General features: G+C 43.3%; 1 protein-coding gene across 1 annotated transcript in view; it reads left to right on the top strand.

Annotated features, from left to right (window-relative positions):
- LOC135084050 (talin-1-like) overlaps positions 1-17906 on the top strand; it is a 78573-nt gene that overhangs the window by 42708 nt on the left and 17959 nt on the right. The window contains exons 43-53 of the mRNA XM_063978793.1: positions 7119-7237; positions 7685-7777; positions 8189-8347; positions 10898-11194; positions 11787-11912; positions 12407-12520; positions 12626-12706; positions 13397-13516; positions 14303-14421; positions 15339-15465; positions 16315-16469. Of these exons, the coding sequence (XP_063834863.1) occupies positions 7119-7237; positions 7685-7777; positions 8189-8347; positions 10898-11194; positions 11787-11912; positions 12407-12520; positions 12626-12706; positions 13397-13516; positions 14303-14421; positions 15339-15465; positions 16315-16469 (1510 nt within the window). The remainder of the gene's footprint in view (positions 1-7118; positions 7238-7684; positions 7778-8188; positions 8348-10897; positions 11195-11786; positions 11913-12406; positions 12521-12625; positions 12707-13396; positions 13517-14302; positions 14422-15338; positions 15466-16314; positions 16470-17906) is intronic.

The following is a 17906-nucleotide window of genomic DNA, read 5'->3' as shown; positions in this document are numbered from 1 at the left end:
TCCTGTGGAGTCTGCTCAATCGAAGGTATCCCATCCCGTTCCTATCCCAATCTCCTACAACTCCTTTCTGGTCCTACCGAGCCGCATGGTTCATTTCCTATCCTTTACACTTACATAAAATCACAACTACACATTTTCACGCATCCGTCATTTTGACAACCCTCTAGAAAATTCTAGAAAATTCGCTCGTGACACATTCTTTCTAGAAAGTTCGATTCGTTTGACATTTGACACATTCTAGAAATTACTATTCGCTCAAACGTCAACTCGTTGTTTGTAAACACGTGTATTTTTCAAATTCAATCTTTTAAAATTTTATTTCAATTCAATTTCAAATTCGCTTACATACGCTACGCATTTTATTTTCCTACTGGATTATAAATAAATACGCTCAACTCAACTCATTTTTTAACGCTAGCTCTCGTGCGTGTGTTTGCTCACCTACAATACAATGGAGGGAGTAAAACGCAAAATTAATTTGCTTGAAGCTAAAAAAGAAGCGCTTTTTCAGAGGGTTCAGGAACTATACGACCTCAGCCTAAAGGTCTCCGACCCTCAGATTGAACAAATTTTCATGTCTCGCATGCATTCGATTGAAAAAACAAGATCGGATTTTCTTGATACCATTGACGAACTTAATTTGTGTTATATGAAACATGATGAGGAACTCAAACCTACATTTGCCGCACTCAACTCGTTTGACGATTTGTACTGTAACATCCTTTCGGTGCAAAGCTCCATCGCACAACTAAAGGCCAACACAGAGCGTCGCAAACAGGATTTCGTAAAAAAATTACCGCCTTTAGAACTAGTCTCTTTCGACGGAGCCCCTTCCAAGTGGCCCGTTTTCTACCAAAATTTTAAAACGCTTATTCATGAGAACACTGGTTTGTCTCCAGGTGAAAAGGCTCAATACCTTATAGGAAAACTTTCCGGAAAAGCACTTACAATTTGCTCGGGTATTCCACCTACTGGTGAGAACTATTACATAATTTGGAACAACCTATTAGAAAAATACCAAGACATAAGAGTACAAGCCTCTATGTATTTGGAACAGTTAATAAACTTCAAATCGCAATCTTTAGATGAATTTTTGGAACAGTATTGCTCAGCTGAAGCTGCCTTACGACGTTTACAGATTGATGACCTTTCCGATTTCATTTTGACTCATATTGCTCTCAGTAAATTAGACAAAGACACTCTAAATTTATTTGAACAATCCATTAAGCACGTAAAAATGCCTACGTTTAATGATCTCAAGACTTTTATAAAAGAACAGAATAAAATCCATACTTTACGCTCATCTTTTACGCAGAATAAGCCGTACGTTAATAATAAAACGAATTTCGCATCGCAGTCTAAAAACTCGAAACCGACACAGTCGTTTGTTTCTAATACAGCTTCTGGAGTAAAACCCAATCAACATTACTTCCAATCTCAACCGAATTCGCAAGGCTCATACACTCCATCCGCTGTACGCAAGAATTGTCAACTTTGTAAGACGGAACCTGAACATGCCCTGTTCAAATGCAGTTATTTTCTCTCGAAAAATGCGCCAACTCGCCACTCTTTAGTTACTAAATGTAACTTTTGTCTCAATTGTTTAGGCTTTCATAACATCAAAGATTGCAGATCTCAAAATCGTTGCTCAGTTTGCCAACGTAAACATCACACTCTTATTCATATAGATAACTTTAACGTGAATAGACCTATGACGTCACAACAGCTGACTTGCAGCGCGACGCTTTCGCCGACCGACGCGTCCATGTCCGCGCCCGGTCCGGTCACGCCGCCGTTGCAATCGATGCCAACCAACAATGTATCTCTCTCTGCAGTCACGCCGTCGATCGCTGATGAATCTAGTACCACGGTCTTATTACCCACCGCGTCAGTGTATACTTATGACAATAATAAGACGTGTCAAAAATTACGCGTGTTTCTAGACACAGGTTCGATGAGCAACTTTATCACAAATAAATGTTGTGTGCGACTGAACTTAAAAGTCAATCCGCTACCTACCACTATTAAGGGCATAGGTCAGTCTGAAAGTGTGTCGCTAGGATATGTATCTTTCACAATTGCCTCACGCTTTGATCCCAGGTGTAAATACACAATTAACGCACGTGTCATTGATACAATAACCGATTATTTACCTAATGTAAAGGTTGACATAACCCAGTTATCGCATTTACAAGGTCTTCCTATGGCTGATGACAGCTTCGATATCCCTGCTGAAATCGATTGTTTGTTAGGCAATGAGATATTCCCGCTTCTTTTAGGTAGTAATAAAATAACTTCACCGCAATCCTCTGTCATCGCTATCGAAACCACGCTCGGATATCTCGCTATGGGACGCGCTCAGTGCTACTCAGCTCATTCACGCAATGATAATAAAGCATTCTTTTGCAATGTAGACTCGCACTCATTAGAATCACTCACGCAACGCTTTTGGGAGCTTGAAAGTGTACCTACTAAGAGACACATCAGCCCTGACGATGATATATGTGAAAACATTTTCCAATCAACTCATTCTCGCGACGACTCTGGGACGTATACCGTTTCTTTGCCATTTAAACTCGACCCATCAGAACTCGGCGATTCTTACTTTACTGCTAGGCGTCGCTTCTATAACTTAGAGAAAAAGTTAGACTCAACTCCGGGCTTACGCACTAACTATAATGAAAATATTCAAGACTGTATCGATCGCGGTTTTCTGTCAAAAGTTGAAAACGCATCGAATTCAGAGGAAAATACTCCAAATTATTATATACCTCATCATGCAGTATACCGACCAGATAAACTCACTTCAAAAACTCGAGTCGTTTTAGATGCAAGTTGTAAAACAACCTCTGGAAAGTCGTTAAATGATGTTCTTTACACTGGCCCAAACTTACAAAGTAATATTTTTGATCTTTTAATTAACTTACGCATTTTCTCAGTCGCTTTATCTGCTGATATTGAAAAGATGTATTTCTGTGTGAAGCTTGATCAAAATCACCACCCGTTTCAACGCATATTATTTCGATTTGATCCTGAATCACCGATTGATACTTATCAATACAATAGGGTTTCTTTTGGCGTTTCTAGCTCGCCTTACCTCGCTATGCGTGTCGTTCGCCAACTCGCTGAGGACGAGCGCGCGAATTATCCTATCGCCGCGTCTGAAGCTCAATCCTGTATGTATATGGACGATTATGTCTCATCGATGGACGGGTTAGAAAAAGCTGAACAATCTTACCATCAAATGGTTAAGATGTTCATGGCCGGGGGGTTTAAAATGGTTAAGTGGATCTCGAACAACCCTGAGCTTATAAATAAGATTCCCGATTCGCATAAAAATCCACAGCTCGTCGATTTTGACACTGACTCAGAAATTACGACAAAAATCATAGGCATGCAGTGGCAACCTAATGATGACGTTTTTCTTTACAAAATTAACTCTACTAACTCTGACCAATGCACAAAACGCACGATTCTTTCCGCAACCGCTAGATTATTCGACCCTTTGGGTTTGCTAGGCCCTGTGACAGCGTTTCTCAAACTTTTAATTCAAGAATGCTGGCAGCGCGAACTTGAATGGGATCAGCCAGTTCCAGACTCAATAAAAAATAAATGGAATCGGTTTGATAGTGAGATTAACTATTTATCGCAATTAAAAATATCTCGTCATATAGGAATCACCGCGGGTTGTCACGTCACTATCATGGGCTTCGCGGACGCCAGCGAAGTATGCTACGGAGCTGTAGTTTATGTGCGCGTGAGCTCTGATGCAGATTCACCCGGTGAAGTCTTTCTTATCGCATCCAAATCGCGTGTCGCGCCTTTAAAGAAAATATCTCTTGCGCGGCTTGAACTGTGCGCAGCGCTGCTCTTAACAAATCTTTTATTATCGGTTCGCGATAGTATAGAGAATCGTTATCCTGTCAACTCAATTTACGCATTTTCAGACTCGACTGTCACTCTCACGTGGATACATTCTCCCGCGTACAAATTTCACACATTTGTTGCGAATAGAATTACTGAAATTAATTCGAAACTCAACGCAAAAATTTGGCATCATGTTAATGGAAATGAAAATCCTGCAGATGTAATATCGCGACCTGTAACTCCTAAAGCATTATTAAATCAATTAAATTGGTTTCACTCTCCTCAATGGACAGCTCAGCCAATCTCGCAATGGCCTATCGAGCCATTTCAAGTTTCATCTAACAGTGTTCGACTGGAAGAGAAAACTATCGCTCTTGTTTCAGAGACAAACTCTCAATCGAACTCTCACTTTTTCGATCGATTAATTGATCGCATTTCCACGTACCCAAAATTATTACGCGCTACTGTGTACGTGTTACGCTTCGCTAAAATACTACGTTCAAACGGAGTGGTTACATCCTCTGATTTAGAACTCGCTGAACTCTATTTAGTACGCCATATACAGGCACTATTTTTTACTCAAGATATGCACGCAATTAAAAATAATAAACCCTTTAACAAATCGCTTCTCAAACTTAACCCTTTCATTGACTCTGATAATATACTTCGTGTCGGAGGTCGACTCACTCACTCTCAACTCAACTATGGACAAAAGCATCCAATCATTCTATCGCCTAAACATCGCTTCACTCAACTTTTAGTTGATTACTTTCATGTATGTAATTTACATACTGGTCCTTCACTTCTACTCAGTCTGCTTAGACAGAAATTTTGGATACTTTCCGCACGTAACTTAGTACGTCAAAGAGTGCATCAATGCAATATCTGTTTTCGTTTAAACCCTAAATCTACAAACCCTCTTATGGGCGACTTGCCATCATTTCGCGTTTCAGAAGCTAAAGCCTTTGTTTATACATCGGTCGATTATGCAGGTCCCTTCTTTATTACTCACATTCGCCGCAGAGGTGTTAAAAGCCAGAAGGCTTATATTTGTTTATTTTGCTGTCTTACAACTAAGGCTCTACACATAGAGTTAGTTTCAGACTTAAGCTCTGATCTATTTCTCGCCGCTTTTCGTCGATTCATTTGTAGAAGAGGCCCCGTTTCCATGATATATAGCGACGGAGGTACTAACTTCATTGGCGCTAAACGCAAGCTTGACGAAATTTACGCTCTTTTAGAATCTGACTCTCACAAAAATTATTTAAGTTCACATTTGGCTGAACAACGCATTAAGTTTCTTCATAGTCCACCATATGGTCCGCACTTTAACGGCATCACAGAGATAAATGTTCGTTATGTAAAAACGCATCTTTATAAAGTTATTGGTCTTCAAGTGTTAACATACGAAGAGTTCAACACTGTACTTGTACAAATAGAAGGCTTATTGAATAGTAGACCATTGTGTGTTCTTAGCTCTGACCCATCTGATATATCCGCTCTCACTCCCAATCACTTTCTCAATATAACTCCACTGAAATTCTTACCAGTAGAGGATGTCTCTGATATTTCTGACAATCGGTTAACGCGTTATCAGTTAGTCAATAAATTAGTGCAAAGCTTTTGGCGTCGCTGGAGTCAGGAGTATTTAACTTCTCTACAACGCCGTGAAAAGTGGAATACGGTGACCAAACCGATAGATGTGGGCTCTGTTGTTGTTATAAAAGATGACAATGCGCATCCTCTTTGTTGGCCATTGGGTGTGGTTGTGGAAGTATATCCCGGAAAGGACAAAATCATTCGCACCTTAAAGATTCGCACTGCAACCGGTACTTATGTTCGGCCTGTAGTTAGAGTTTGTCCTCTTCCTTTACAGTAACTCAAATAATGTTCTTAACTTTATTTTAACCTTAACTTTAATTTAACACAACTTTAACGCTAATTTAACTCGTTTAGTTCTCTCTAACGCATGTTTTTTTACGTTTTTAACTTTTTTTTTACAAACGCTACTCAATCTAGAGGAAGACCTCTAGGCCGGGGGAGTTGTACGCGCCAGCATTAAAACCTCATACATTTCGAACTCATGTCACACTATTCTATCACTCATTCTGACAGTCCTTTTTCCTATCCTCTCCCTCCCACCTTCAGTCTCGCTCTCGCATCGCAACGCGCCGCTTCGCCTACCTATCTGGGCGTTAATTACTAAATAAGTATCCAAAATAAACCAATTCAAATAAACCCAAATCGCGCGCTAAACTCAACTCAATAAAAATTCAAGTGTTTGTGAAAGTGAAAGAAGAACCAAGCTTGGACCGTCCTGTGGAGTCTGCTCAATCGAAGGTATCCCATCCCGTTCCTATCCCAATCTCCTACACATATTAAAACGCTGAAGAGTTTTTTGATTGTTTGTTTGAACGCGCTAATCTCAAGAATTACTAGTTTGATTGAAATAATAATTTTTGTGTTGAATAGCTCATAAATTGAGGAAGGCTTTAGGATATATACAATCACTCTACGACTAATAGAGCCGAAGCAGTAAAGAAAAATGTTGCAAGCACGGAAAATAGTATTTAAACTATTTTCACGCGTGCGAAGTTTATTTTGTGGCGTCGAACCTTGGACCAGGCATACGGCTAGGCAACGTAGTCGTGCAGGAGGCTGCAAGGAAGAGGGACAGCCACAGTAGGTAACACAGGGTCGTTCAGGAGAGTGCAAGGAAGAGGTGCACCAACCGCAGTTGAGGAACGGCTGGGACGCACAAGGATAGGCGCATCAAGCTCGTAAGCCTTGATAGGGTTACACTGGTTAAGGTGGCCCTTTTCAAGACTTGGAAGCTTGTGGGTAACAAGCCATTGGACGTGGAGAGGGTCATTAATTATACGTATATTTTCTACTTTTCCGAACTTTAGCGCGGGAACGGTTTGTCCAAAACATTTGAATTTGGTCTTATTCAATGCAGGATTAAGTGCCCTTCAACCGTCATGAAGACCACTTTTCGATAGGGTAAGTCCTTTACGCGGTATAACCGGAAAACCGAAAAAACGCCCCTTTCGGGGGCCCCCACCACTTAAGCACAACTCTGTCGAAGTCGAAAACTTAGGAGAGTCTTAATGGGCAATCAATGAAGCCATTAAAGCAAAAAAATCTTTTGTAGGAATTATTTCCGATTTAATCAATTTTTGTGTTTAATTCTACTGGCCTATAAGTAGATAGATGATAATTTTACGATTCACTCAATTAATATTTTGCAGATGCTAAACTGTTGCGAGGTTCTTTGAATGACGAAGAAAGGAAACGCTTCGTGTCCGACATCGTGGCTCTGTTCGAAGCCACCAAGAACATGCTAGAAGCTGCCAAAGAGGATAGAAAGGTAAGAATGTTTGACTTTCAACTGTAAAGCTTTGGCTACAAGGTTGATTTTCGGTAGGATTAGAACAACCGAACCGATTCATAAAAGTATTATGTTATATCAAATCATGTACAGAGTGGAAACTATAAGTACTAAATGTATGGAAGCTGAAACGATTTTAACTTTTCCGACTTATCCAGTTTATTTTGTAACATGCTATTGAGCTCATGAAGGACTTTTAGACATCTTGTATCATCATCATCTCAGCTATGGGACGTCCACTGCTGAACATAGGCCTCCCCCAATGCTTTCCATGTTGCTCGGTTGGTAGCGGCCTGCGTCCAGTGCCTTCCTGCTATCTTTATGATGTCGTCGGTCCACCTTGTCGGTATTCTTGTATAGTTGAGGAATAATCGAGTGAGATCACTTATAGTTTCCACCCTGTACATAATTTCCTTGTATTTCTAGAAACTGGACAAGTCCGCCGTGGAGTTCGGCAACAAGTCGGCCAAGTTGCTGTATGTCGTCAGCACCGATGTAGACCCAGGACAAGAGAAAGAGGTATGTCACGATATAAAACTCCTAAATATTTCTGTGATATTTCAATTTGTGTGTCTCATTGGGAAAGGTGATACTGACACTAAAACATCAATAGCAATTAGTTGCTCTGTTACAAGTAAATGTTCTAGTGCAGGGGTTCCCAAAGGGGAGGCGTTAAGACCTATAAAGGGGGGCGCGGGCCATCTGTGGTTAAGTATTATAAAAAACCTGTGACCGCTAAGAGAATACATTACAGACTGCTCGATACGACCAATAAATAATCTGGACTGGGGAATGGCGCGGATTTTTTTCTGGTCGAAAGGGGGCGTGTCTCAAATAAGTTGGGGAACATTTGTCTTATGTACAATTACCTTATGATTTTTAAATAACTGATAGTTTATTATGCTTATGAAGTGTTGACAATGTAAACAGGTGTTGGAGCGAGTGCGCAACATCAACGAGAACGCGTCCCGGCTGGCCGTGCTGGGCGCCGAGTCTGCGAGCCATCTGCCCGCGCCGCAGCTGCAGGCGCTGTGCCGTGCGGGCGCCCGCGCAGCCGGGGCCGCCACCACCCTCGCCTACACCGCCAAGGTAACTAGTCGGCCGTCGTCGTGGTTTCCCAATTGTTAATAGGGCACAGGTGCTTTAGGCAGCGCCTACACAGGATGACGCTGTGCGAGTCTGCACTATGCCCATGCGGCGAGGGAGTCGAAGAGAGCCGCGATCACGCACTTTGGGAATGTAACCTCTATGACGAAGCTCGACAGAAAACGCTGGATGCGATACGGAGAGCCGAGCAAGGACCTGTTTATTACCAGGACCTCACGAGTAGTCGCAGTAACTGGACCGCACTGCGCGAGTTCGCGCGAAATCGGGCGAAATTATGAGAAGAAATGATGATATTTATCAACGATAGCAGCCCGACGCGAAGTACCGTATTTGTGGTGTCAACATGGATCAGAGAAATTTGTAGGGAGTCAAGCAAAGCGCCCGGGGAAAAGAGCCCAGAGCAAGTACCCGCGCGCTCTCCCGAGATTCGGTTCGTACGCCGTGAGGCAGGAAGAACCATGGGTGGTGGTGGGTCATAGTCGGCCGTCAGCGCGGAACATGACGAGACCGAAACATGCGAGCCACCTGCCCGCGCCGCCGGGGCCGCCACCACCCTCGCCTACACCGCCAAGGTAACTAGTCGGCCGTCGGCGCGGAACATGACGAGAGCGGAACATGCGAGCCACCTGCCCGCGCCGCTGAGGCCGCCACCACCCTCGCCTACACCGCCAAGGTAACTAGTCGGCCGTCGGCGCGGAACATGAGCGAGAGCGGAACATGACCGAGAGCGGAACATGAGTGAGGGCGGAACATGAGCGAGAGCGGAACATCAACGAGAGCGGAACATACCTGCCCGCGCCGCCGGGGCCGCCACCACCCTCGCCTACACCGCCAAGGTAACTAGTCGGCTGTCGGCGCGGAACATGAGCGAGAGTGGAACATCAACGAGAGCGGAACATAAGAGAGTGCTCGCTGAGGCCGCCACCACCCTTGCCTACACCGCCAAGGTAACTAGGCGGCCATCGGCGCGGAACATGAGCGAGACCGGAACATGCGAGCCACCTGCCCGCGCCGCCGGGGCCGCCACCACCCTCGCCTACACCGCCAAGGTAACTAGGCGGCCGTCGGCGCGGAACATGAGCGAGAGCGGAACATGAGCAAGAGCGGAACATGAGCGAGAGCGGAACATGATCGAGAGTGGAGCATGACCGAGAGCGGAACATTAGTGAGGGCGGAACATAATCGAGAGTGGAGCATGACCGAGAGCGGAACATGAGAGAGAGTGGAGCATGACCGAGAGCGGAACATGAGCGAGAGCGGAACATGAGCGAGAGCGGAACATGAGCGAGAGCGGAACATGATCGAGAGTGGAGCATGACCGAGAGCGGAACATTAGTGAGGGCGGAACATAATCGAGAGTGGAGCATGACCGAGAGCGGAACATGAGAGAGAGTGGAGCATGACCGAGAGCGGAACATGAGCGAGAGCGGAACATGAGCGAGAGCGGAACATGAGAGAGAGTGGAGCATGACCGAGAGCGGAACATGAGTGAGGGCGGAACATCAACGAGAGCGGAACATAAGAGAGTGCTCGCTGAGGCCGCCACCACCCTCGCCTACACCGCCAAGGTAACTAGTCGGCCGTCGGCGCGGAACATGACGAGACCGGAACATGCGAGCCACCTGCCCGCGCCGCCGGGGCCGCCACCACCCTCGCCTACACCGCCAAGGTAACTAGTCGGCTGTCGGCGTGGAACATGAGCGAGAGCGGAACATGAGCGAGAGCGGAACATGTGAGCGACCTGCCCGCGCCGCAGCTGCAGGCGCTGTGCCGTGCGGGCGCCCGCGCCGCCGAGGCTGCCACCACCCTCGCCTACACCGCCAAGGTAACTAGGCGGCCGTCGGCGCGGAACATGAGCGAGAGCGGAACATGAACGAGAGCGGAACATAAAAGAGTGCTCACTGAGGCCGCCACCACCCTCGCGTACATCGCCATGGTACCATCATCATTTCAGCCACAGGACGTCCACTGCTGAACATAGGCCTTCCCCCAATGATTTTCATATCGCACGGTTGATGTCTTTGGTTCACATTGTCGGTGGACGTTCCACGCTGCGCTTTCCGGTACGTGGCCTCCACTCCAGAACCTTGCTGCCCCATCGGCCGTCAGTACATTACAATTTCGATCTCGTAAAGAAAAAACGATGATTAAAACTTATAAAAAACTCTTAAATTTCATTTATTTTTGCAAATAGGCTTTTAAAAAGCACTTTTACCCTTGCCTGACGCGTTGGAGAAGCCTGATGTTAATATAATGCTCGCCAATACAACATGTAGAGGAAAGGGGATGATACTCATACTCTAACATAAAAATCTTGTCTTATTTGTCTTATCTAGACAGGTTTTTTACATGCTATATATGATCCTATAGCATATAAAATTGTAAACCTAAATTATCCTATAGCCTGTAGTCTTCCTATTCATAAGATGACAAAATTACACTATCGTATACGCTACGGCGGCATAGACGTAACTGTAAGAAGTGTGTATAAAAAGGAATATCACATAACTACTATCTTCTAATGTTTCGCAGCTGGTGGCGCCCTCAATCCAAAACGCCGAGTGCAACGAAGCCCTAACCAACGCCTCCAACGAACTCTCAACCCACCTCCAAACCTATTCCTCAACCTGGGCGCCCCTGGAAGCCTCCCCTCAATCCTCGTCCATCACCGAGTTGAGGACCGAAGCAGCGAGCTTGGAGAAGCTCCTGGAGGAATTGAGGAGGGACCTGGGAACTGGGAAGCTGGTTAAGAGGAGAACTGTGGAGAGGGTGGTGGTTGAAGATACTCCATTAAGGAGGCTAGCCTGTGTGGTGCAGGAGGAGGCTAAGGTATTTGAGTTTTTTAGAATATTAACCCTTTAACCCCTCGTGGCAGGATATCCTTGTATAATCTTGTCGCCGAGCACGTAGAATTTCGTCCAAAGACCCCAAGTTACCCATCCTTATCGCTCGCGCGTAATTATATTGCTGTCGCGACTGTGCGACGGGCGGCCGCGGTGATTGTGCGAGCGCGATCGATAAAGATGGGTAGCTTGGGGTCATTGGACAAAATTCTACGTGCTCGGAGACCGGGCTTTACCGTACGTACTATCGGCAACAGTGTTACCTACCCATTGCCGGTCATGTCGTCTCGTTATATCGTAAAAAATCACCATTTGATGAGAGCGAGTGCAAAAACGGAAATGAATAGTTAACAGTGTGGCCGTGTGTACCTTTCTTTGCTAAGTTTTTGAAGGTTAACTGGGATTTATAATACATACATACCTAGATCGAGCTATTTAATAATGACGGACATAGTATTTCTTGTTGTGATTGATATTTTTTTTTCTTTTTATTGTGAAAATATTTGGACTGATGTCTCATCTCTAAACCCCAACATTTTTACTGAGTTCTCTAAAAAATAAAATATTTACATTTACAGAAAAGAGCCGAATCAACGAATACTTCGCCTGAGCTGCGAGCCAAGTACGCCAAGTATGCGAATGAACTGGGCCAAGCTGTCAAGCAGCTGGACTTGGCCTACCACAGGTGTCGCCAGGCGCCACAGGTTAATATTTCAGCTACTATTATGATAAAGTGTTATGTAGATGATTGAATAATATTATGTACAGTCAACAGCACATTAGACTATAATACGTACCTGTTTGTTGTAAAATAACAATTTTGACAATTTTATATAAGATACTAGCTTTCCGCGCGCGGCTTCGCCCGCGTGGAATTTTGTCTGTCACAGAAAAACTTTATCGCGCGCGTCCCTGTTTCAAAAACCGGGATAAAAAATATCCTATGTCCTTTCCCGGGACTCAAACTATCTCTATGCCAAATTTCATAAAAATTGGTTCAGTGGTTTTGGCGTGAAAGAGAGACAGACAGAGTTACTTTCGCATTTATAATATTAGTATAGATTGCAGTATTTAGGTTCATATTGTGCTATCACTTGTACATTGTAATTTTCTCGTTGCCAATTAGAGCAACACGTTGGGCGCCAAAATTACTTTTGTACAAAATACACACTATCTTTCTTTACAATTTCTTTCACAGGATCTAGAGAAACGCCAAGAGCTGGAGTATGCAGTGCAGAACCTTCAGATCACTCTGCTGCAGACCAGGCCGTCGCTAGATGGAACACCACAAAGCAACATCGTTGATTTGACGGTAACTTATTGCAAAATTAGACCTTAAATTGACACTATAGCATTGAAGTAATTTTCATATTGGAACTGTAAATGATAAATATAAACTAAAATGGTTTTTTTCCAGGAATATGTCAAAGAGGTGTCAAATGATGCTGACAAATTGTTTAAAGAATGCGAAAAAGGACCACCGGAATTGACAAACATAGTGAGTATGACTATTTACTAACAATTAATTCCTTCTTCCCCCATATGGCACACGAACTGATTCTTAGGAGAACGTGTAAGTTATGTGTTGGGGGCTCTTTTTCCCTTGCACTATACTTTGCTACCTAAATTCTAATGTGTTTCTTCTCTTGTCAAGTTTTATCAGTGTTCCAGACTGCAATATCTCCTTTTTGAAAACTAGGTGGCGCTTTTCTTACTTAGCCCGCGGTACCAAAGTATCTTTTACGGTTTCTAAGTTGTTTCTGATTTTAAAAAAACTTTTTACGCTCTAAGGCTGCGTTTTCACCAGATATGTGCGAGGATGCGTAGCGAGGGATGTGTATGTAAAGAACCAATAGAATCGCTTAATTTACCGAGACAAGGCAAATGAAGCGATTCTATTGGTGGAAACGCAGTTCAATTCAAGTTTTGTTTTATTATACACTAGCTTTTGCCCTCGACTTCACCCGCGTAAAATTTAGTGTCACAGATTAGCATAAATTATAGCCTATTATGTTAATCTGGGTTACAAACAATATTACTGTAAAGTTTCAGCAAAATCCGTTCAGTAGTTTTTGCGTGAAAGAGTAACAAACATCCAGACATTCAAACTTTCGCATTTATAATATTAGTAGGATAATTATCTTGGTATACCCTTGGACAATCGGCTCAATGTGGATTTCGTCTACAGCTGGGCACCATCCAAGAGCGCTGCTCGCAGATAGTGTCGCGAGCTGCCCGACTAACCACCGCCGATAGCTTCGACCAGGGTGAGGAGGCGGGCTGGATGGACATCGAACAGTTCGCCGAGGTAACCCTTACAAACTATAGGTCTTATGGCGAATTTACACTGCGCGGAAATTAGCCAAGTCAAGTAAAAAAACAGTGGGGTGGGGATGAAATTCATTCATTTTTCATCCGCCACCCCACTGTTTTTTTGCCTTGACTTGGCTAATTTCCGCGCAGTGTAAAAGCGCCTTTAACTCAGTACCTGAGGCATGGGAAGGTGATTTTGTAACGTCACATGACTGTTCCCACCTCTCGTTCCCACCGCTGCAACTCCTGTGTGGCCAGGATCTACAGATTGACCGCCAATAAAAACCCAACCGGTGAACGTAAACGTATTTTGTAACGTCAGCGAGAATTCTGATCTTCAGAAATATGCTTTGTCACGTCATTATATCGTCAAAATCACTTCTCCTGTGCCGCTCCCATACCTTGGGCACTAAGTTAAACGCTAGATCTCTAATACAATTGAAGATGTTTTATTCATAATGGAAGCTCTTAGCCTGCATCTCACATGAAGGAAAGTGATTATTAACCCGAAGATGGGCTTTACTCGGAATCCTCAACCACAGAGGAATAACCTCAACGTAACAGACTGAGACTCTACATTTTAGTTCATCGCCCCTATTTAACTTTATAAAATGTAAGTTCTGACTCTACTTGAGTGATCATTAGTTAAGCCTTTGACGAGCATAACAAGTCCAAATTTTTCATTGTTCTGGACCTTAAGATAAGGAAATAAAGTTCAAAATATGATGAGAACTATTTATCCATTCCCTATAGGCCTTTTTAACCAATGTTTGCCTTGCAGGAATGTGACCAGCATTTGAACGGGATAAACTACATGCTAGAGAATCTGAACGACGGCAAACTCAAGATCGACCTGCAGGAGAAGGCCACGCGGCTTTCCGAAGATTGTAATATGTTGAGGTGGGTTTAATACCTTTTTAGTTGAGGACGAGTGTCATAGACACGTTAATTACAACGATTATCATTTTCCAATTGGGTATTTACCACCACCAATCAATGAGGGCTATCGTTTTAGCGTTCACCAGTTAGCGCCACTGTAGAGTAAGGTCCTGTCACTTGCTAGTAGCGAAGACAGTGGCACCAACTGGTGAGCGCTAAAGTGGTAGGAGGACTATCGCATTTGCACTCATCAAGATGGCGCAACTGTAGAGTAAGGTCCTGTCAATCGCCAGGGGTGCCAACTGTTAAGTATAAAAACGATAGCCCTCATTGACAAAGTTTTTAAAACTGTCAAAACGAGACTGCCATTGATTTTGTATGGCAATACTAGCCAGTGACTTCACTATGTCAACTCAGTTAAACTACTTTTTTCAATTACAATGCAACCAAAACTCTTAATTTACAAGAAATTTAAAATTAATTAAGTTTTTAAGACCAGAATGAAGTGCCTTTTTAAAAAAGTTGTGCTTTAGAATTATTGGGGAGTGGTAGCAAATACACAATTACTGTTTGTCAGGTAGACAGTTGTCTCATTGGCTGTACCGCACGCCACTGTTTAAGTAATTTTTATACTCTCCTACCAGTCATCACTCACAATACGAGTACATAGTGACAATCTACACTTCCATTAATATTATAAAGAGGAAAGATTTAATTGTTTGCGTCGAATAGGCTCCTAAACTACTGAAACGATTTAAATAATCTCTCACCATTTAGAATCCGTGATGAGCATAGGTGGTACGATGTTCGCCGGATCCTCTAGTACATAATAAGATTTGATTTGACTCAACTTGTACCTTGTCAAGCTCAAGACTGGGCGACTACGCTACTCGTATGAACAATGATAAATGACCCATTTTTTTTTCATTTACACCTAGGTTCGCGACAAAGTGCGCGCTAGCCTCCAGTCAAGGCGTATCGCTAGACGCGACGCTCGACGACCTGACCGACTTGGAGGGAAAGATCGACGAGATGCTGGCGGAAGGAGACAACTCACACGTTATGGTACGAATCACCATCATCATCATGTGGATGCTTTATTACAATAATTTTAATTTTTAAGGATTTGCCACACTGGATCCGTTCTGCGGTCAGGTCAAAGTGAATGCAGCCCGCATGGTGTTTAAACAGCATTGTCGGTCTCTATACATTTCGTATTGATAGGATCAGGTGGAATTGTGTAAAGCAGTCGTTATCATTTGACAGTTCATAACGTAGGATTATTCTGTCAAACGCTGTGTTTAACTAAGTTTATCGTACGTTATGAATCTCTGACCACGCGGGCACGAGAAAAGAACACAAACTGATAGGGCTGCGTTAATTTGATTTCACACCATTTTAACTCTTTACGTAATATCTGTATTATAACGTGTAATAAACGTAAGGGTTTGTTACACAAATAAAGCAGGCCGGCATTACTCAGCACAGTCGGACATTAAAACCAATCGAACTGGCAAGTTGTGCACTAAGCCTAAGTTGTATTCTATGTATTTTCTGAGCGGGCATGTCATATCATTTAGCGCAAAACTATCTATTTATTTGTGGTCTATCTATAATAATAATAATAAATAATTTATTTCAGACTTTCATCCATAGTTTGTTAGTAGGGATTAGTAACAATTTTTCCTTATATTATGTTAGTTGAGTTAGTGCACATTACTTTTAGTTTTCATTTTATTTGGCCTACAGATAATTGTATCCAATGTGTTTGGATAGGACAGTCAGGACGTGCAATAATTGTCCTCAGAATGCTGTTGTTGCTGATTGTCTATGTTTTGTCTTTTTATTTTGTGTCATATGATCTTTCTATCTTATCCTCTATGCGTAATAAAATAAGTTTCCTTCTCTATGCAGCCGTCATGGTCGAGTGATTACGGTCGCGGACGGCTGGTAGCGGCGACGGCACGCGCGGGCGCCGGCATCGCTCACGACTTGCCGCCGGCTTTCACGAGTTATATGGATGACGTGCGCACGCGCACTGATCTTAGCAACGAGCCTGAGAGGAACCAGTGAGTAGATATTGACTGTGTAGTTAACGAAACTAATTTTCTTGTTCCCACCGCTGTAATTCCTGTGTAATAAGGATCTACAGCTCAAGCTGGCAATCAACTCCCAATAAAAACCCAACCAGTGAAGACAAAGTTTACCGACTTCACCGACTTAAAGCCACGAGCCTTACAGAACGCAGTGAGTAGATTTTGACTGTGTAGATAAAGGATCACTAGGTATGGGGGAGTCTGGTGACTGAAGATGCCACGATGGAGCTACGTGCCGCTCGCTGAAGGTTGAACACGCCTTCCTTGGATGCTACATTGCTAAGTGAGGAACGCGGGCGAATGCTAGAGGCAATTCCTGATAGACGATGTGTCTCGCGTTTTCGACTCGTATTTGAGGGCGCTGCCAGGTTTTTAGTGGGTTGGTCCTTTCCTTTTGCCAAGAAGAGCTCCACATTGCCCATTGACTGCCTTCGCGGCTGGTAAGACCGGCCAACAGCTTTTACGAGCTATATGGATGACGTGCGCACGCGCACTGATCTCAGCAACGAGCCTGAGAGGAACCAGTAAGTAGATATTGACGGTGTAGGCTGTAGATAATGATTACTAGATACGGGGAAGTCTGGTGGCGACTGCATAGTACGTAGCCCGAAAGCGTAATGCCTTCCTTTTGTGAGATTTCGTACTGAGCGAGCCGAATCCCGAGCGGGGAAGGAGGACAAATGATGTCTCGCGTTCCTGACTTATTAACGACTGCCAGTTGTGTAATATGTTGCAGTGTTTTTATTGGGTTGGCCCTTCCCCTTTGTCATGGAGAGTCCTTTAGAGAGTTATTTTCCTTTTGTCCCTCATTACCCGCTCACTGTCATCGCTGCTTGCCGATAAAAAGTGTCGTTAAGCCCTTGTGGAGTGACTTGCCACCGGCTTTTACCAGCTATATGGATGACGTTCGTACACGCACTGATCTTAGCAACGAGCCTGAGAGGAACTAGTGAGTAGATAGAGACTGTAGATGAGTGTCATGAGTGGGTCTCCTTGATATCCCCAAGGATGTCCCCAAATTAGCGCAAGATTTGAATTAACTAGAAAACACAGTTGTTTGTTTTTTGAATGTTAATTCTTTGTTGAATCAAAGTACATAGAATAGGGATTTTTTATGGAATAACATAATTGTCATGACTGTAACAATTATACCACTTGGTCTGAGTAGGGTTTTAGTTTTAAAGCATAAGGATGCCACTAGACTATCGTATTTGCACTTATAAATTTATTTATTTTTCATATTATCATTATACGTACTTACATAAGATTACATAGTATAAATTACATAATACAAATAAATATAATAGACATACACATAAATACATAAACATAATAGTATTATAGATGTACATTGTACACATCACTCATGTCTTAGATAACGAGAAAATGAAGAAAAAAGGTGATTCCTTG

This window comes from Ostrinia nubilalis, chromosome 25 (genome assembly GCF_963855985.1).
Source record: "Ostrinia nubilalis chromosome 25, ilOstNubi1.1, whole genome shotgun sequence".
In the NCBI taxonomy this organism is placed as follows: domain Eukaryota; kingdom Metazoa; phylum Arthropoda; class Insecta; order Lepidoptera; family Crambidae; genus Ostrinia; species Ostrinia nubilalis.
This window is presented reverse-complemented; position numbering and strand designations above follow the sequence as displayed.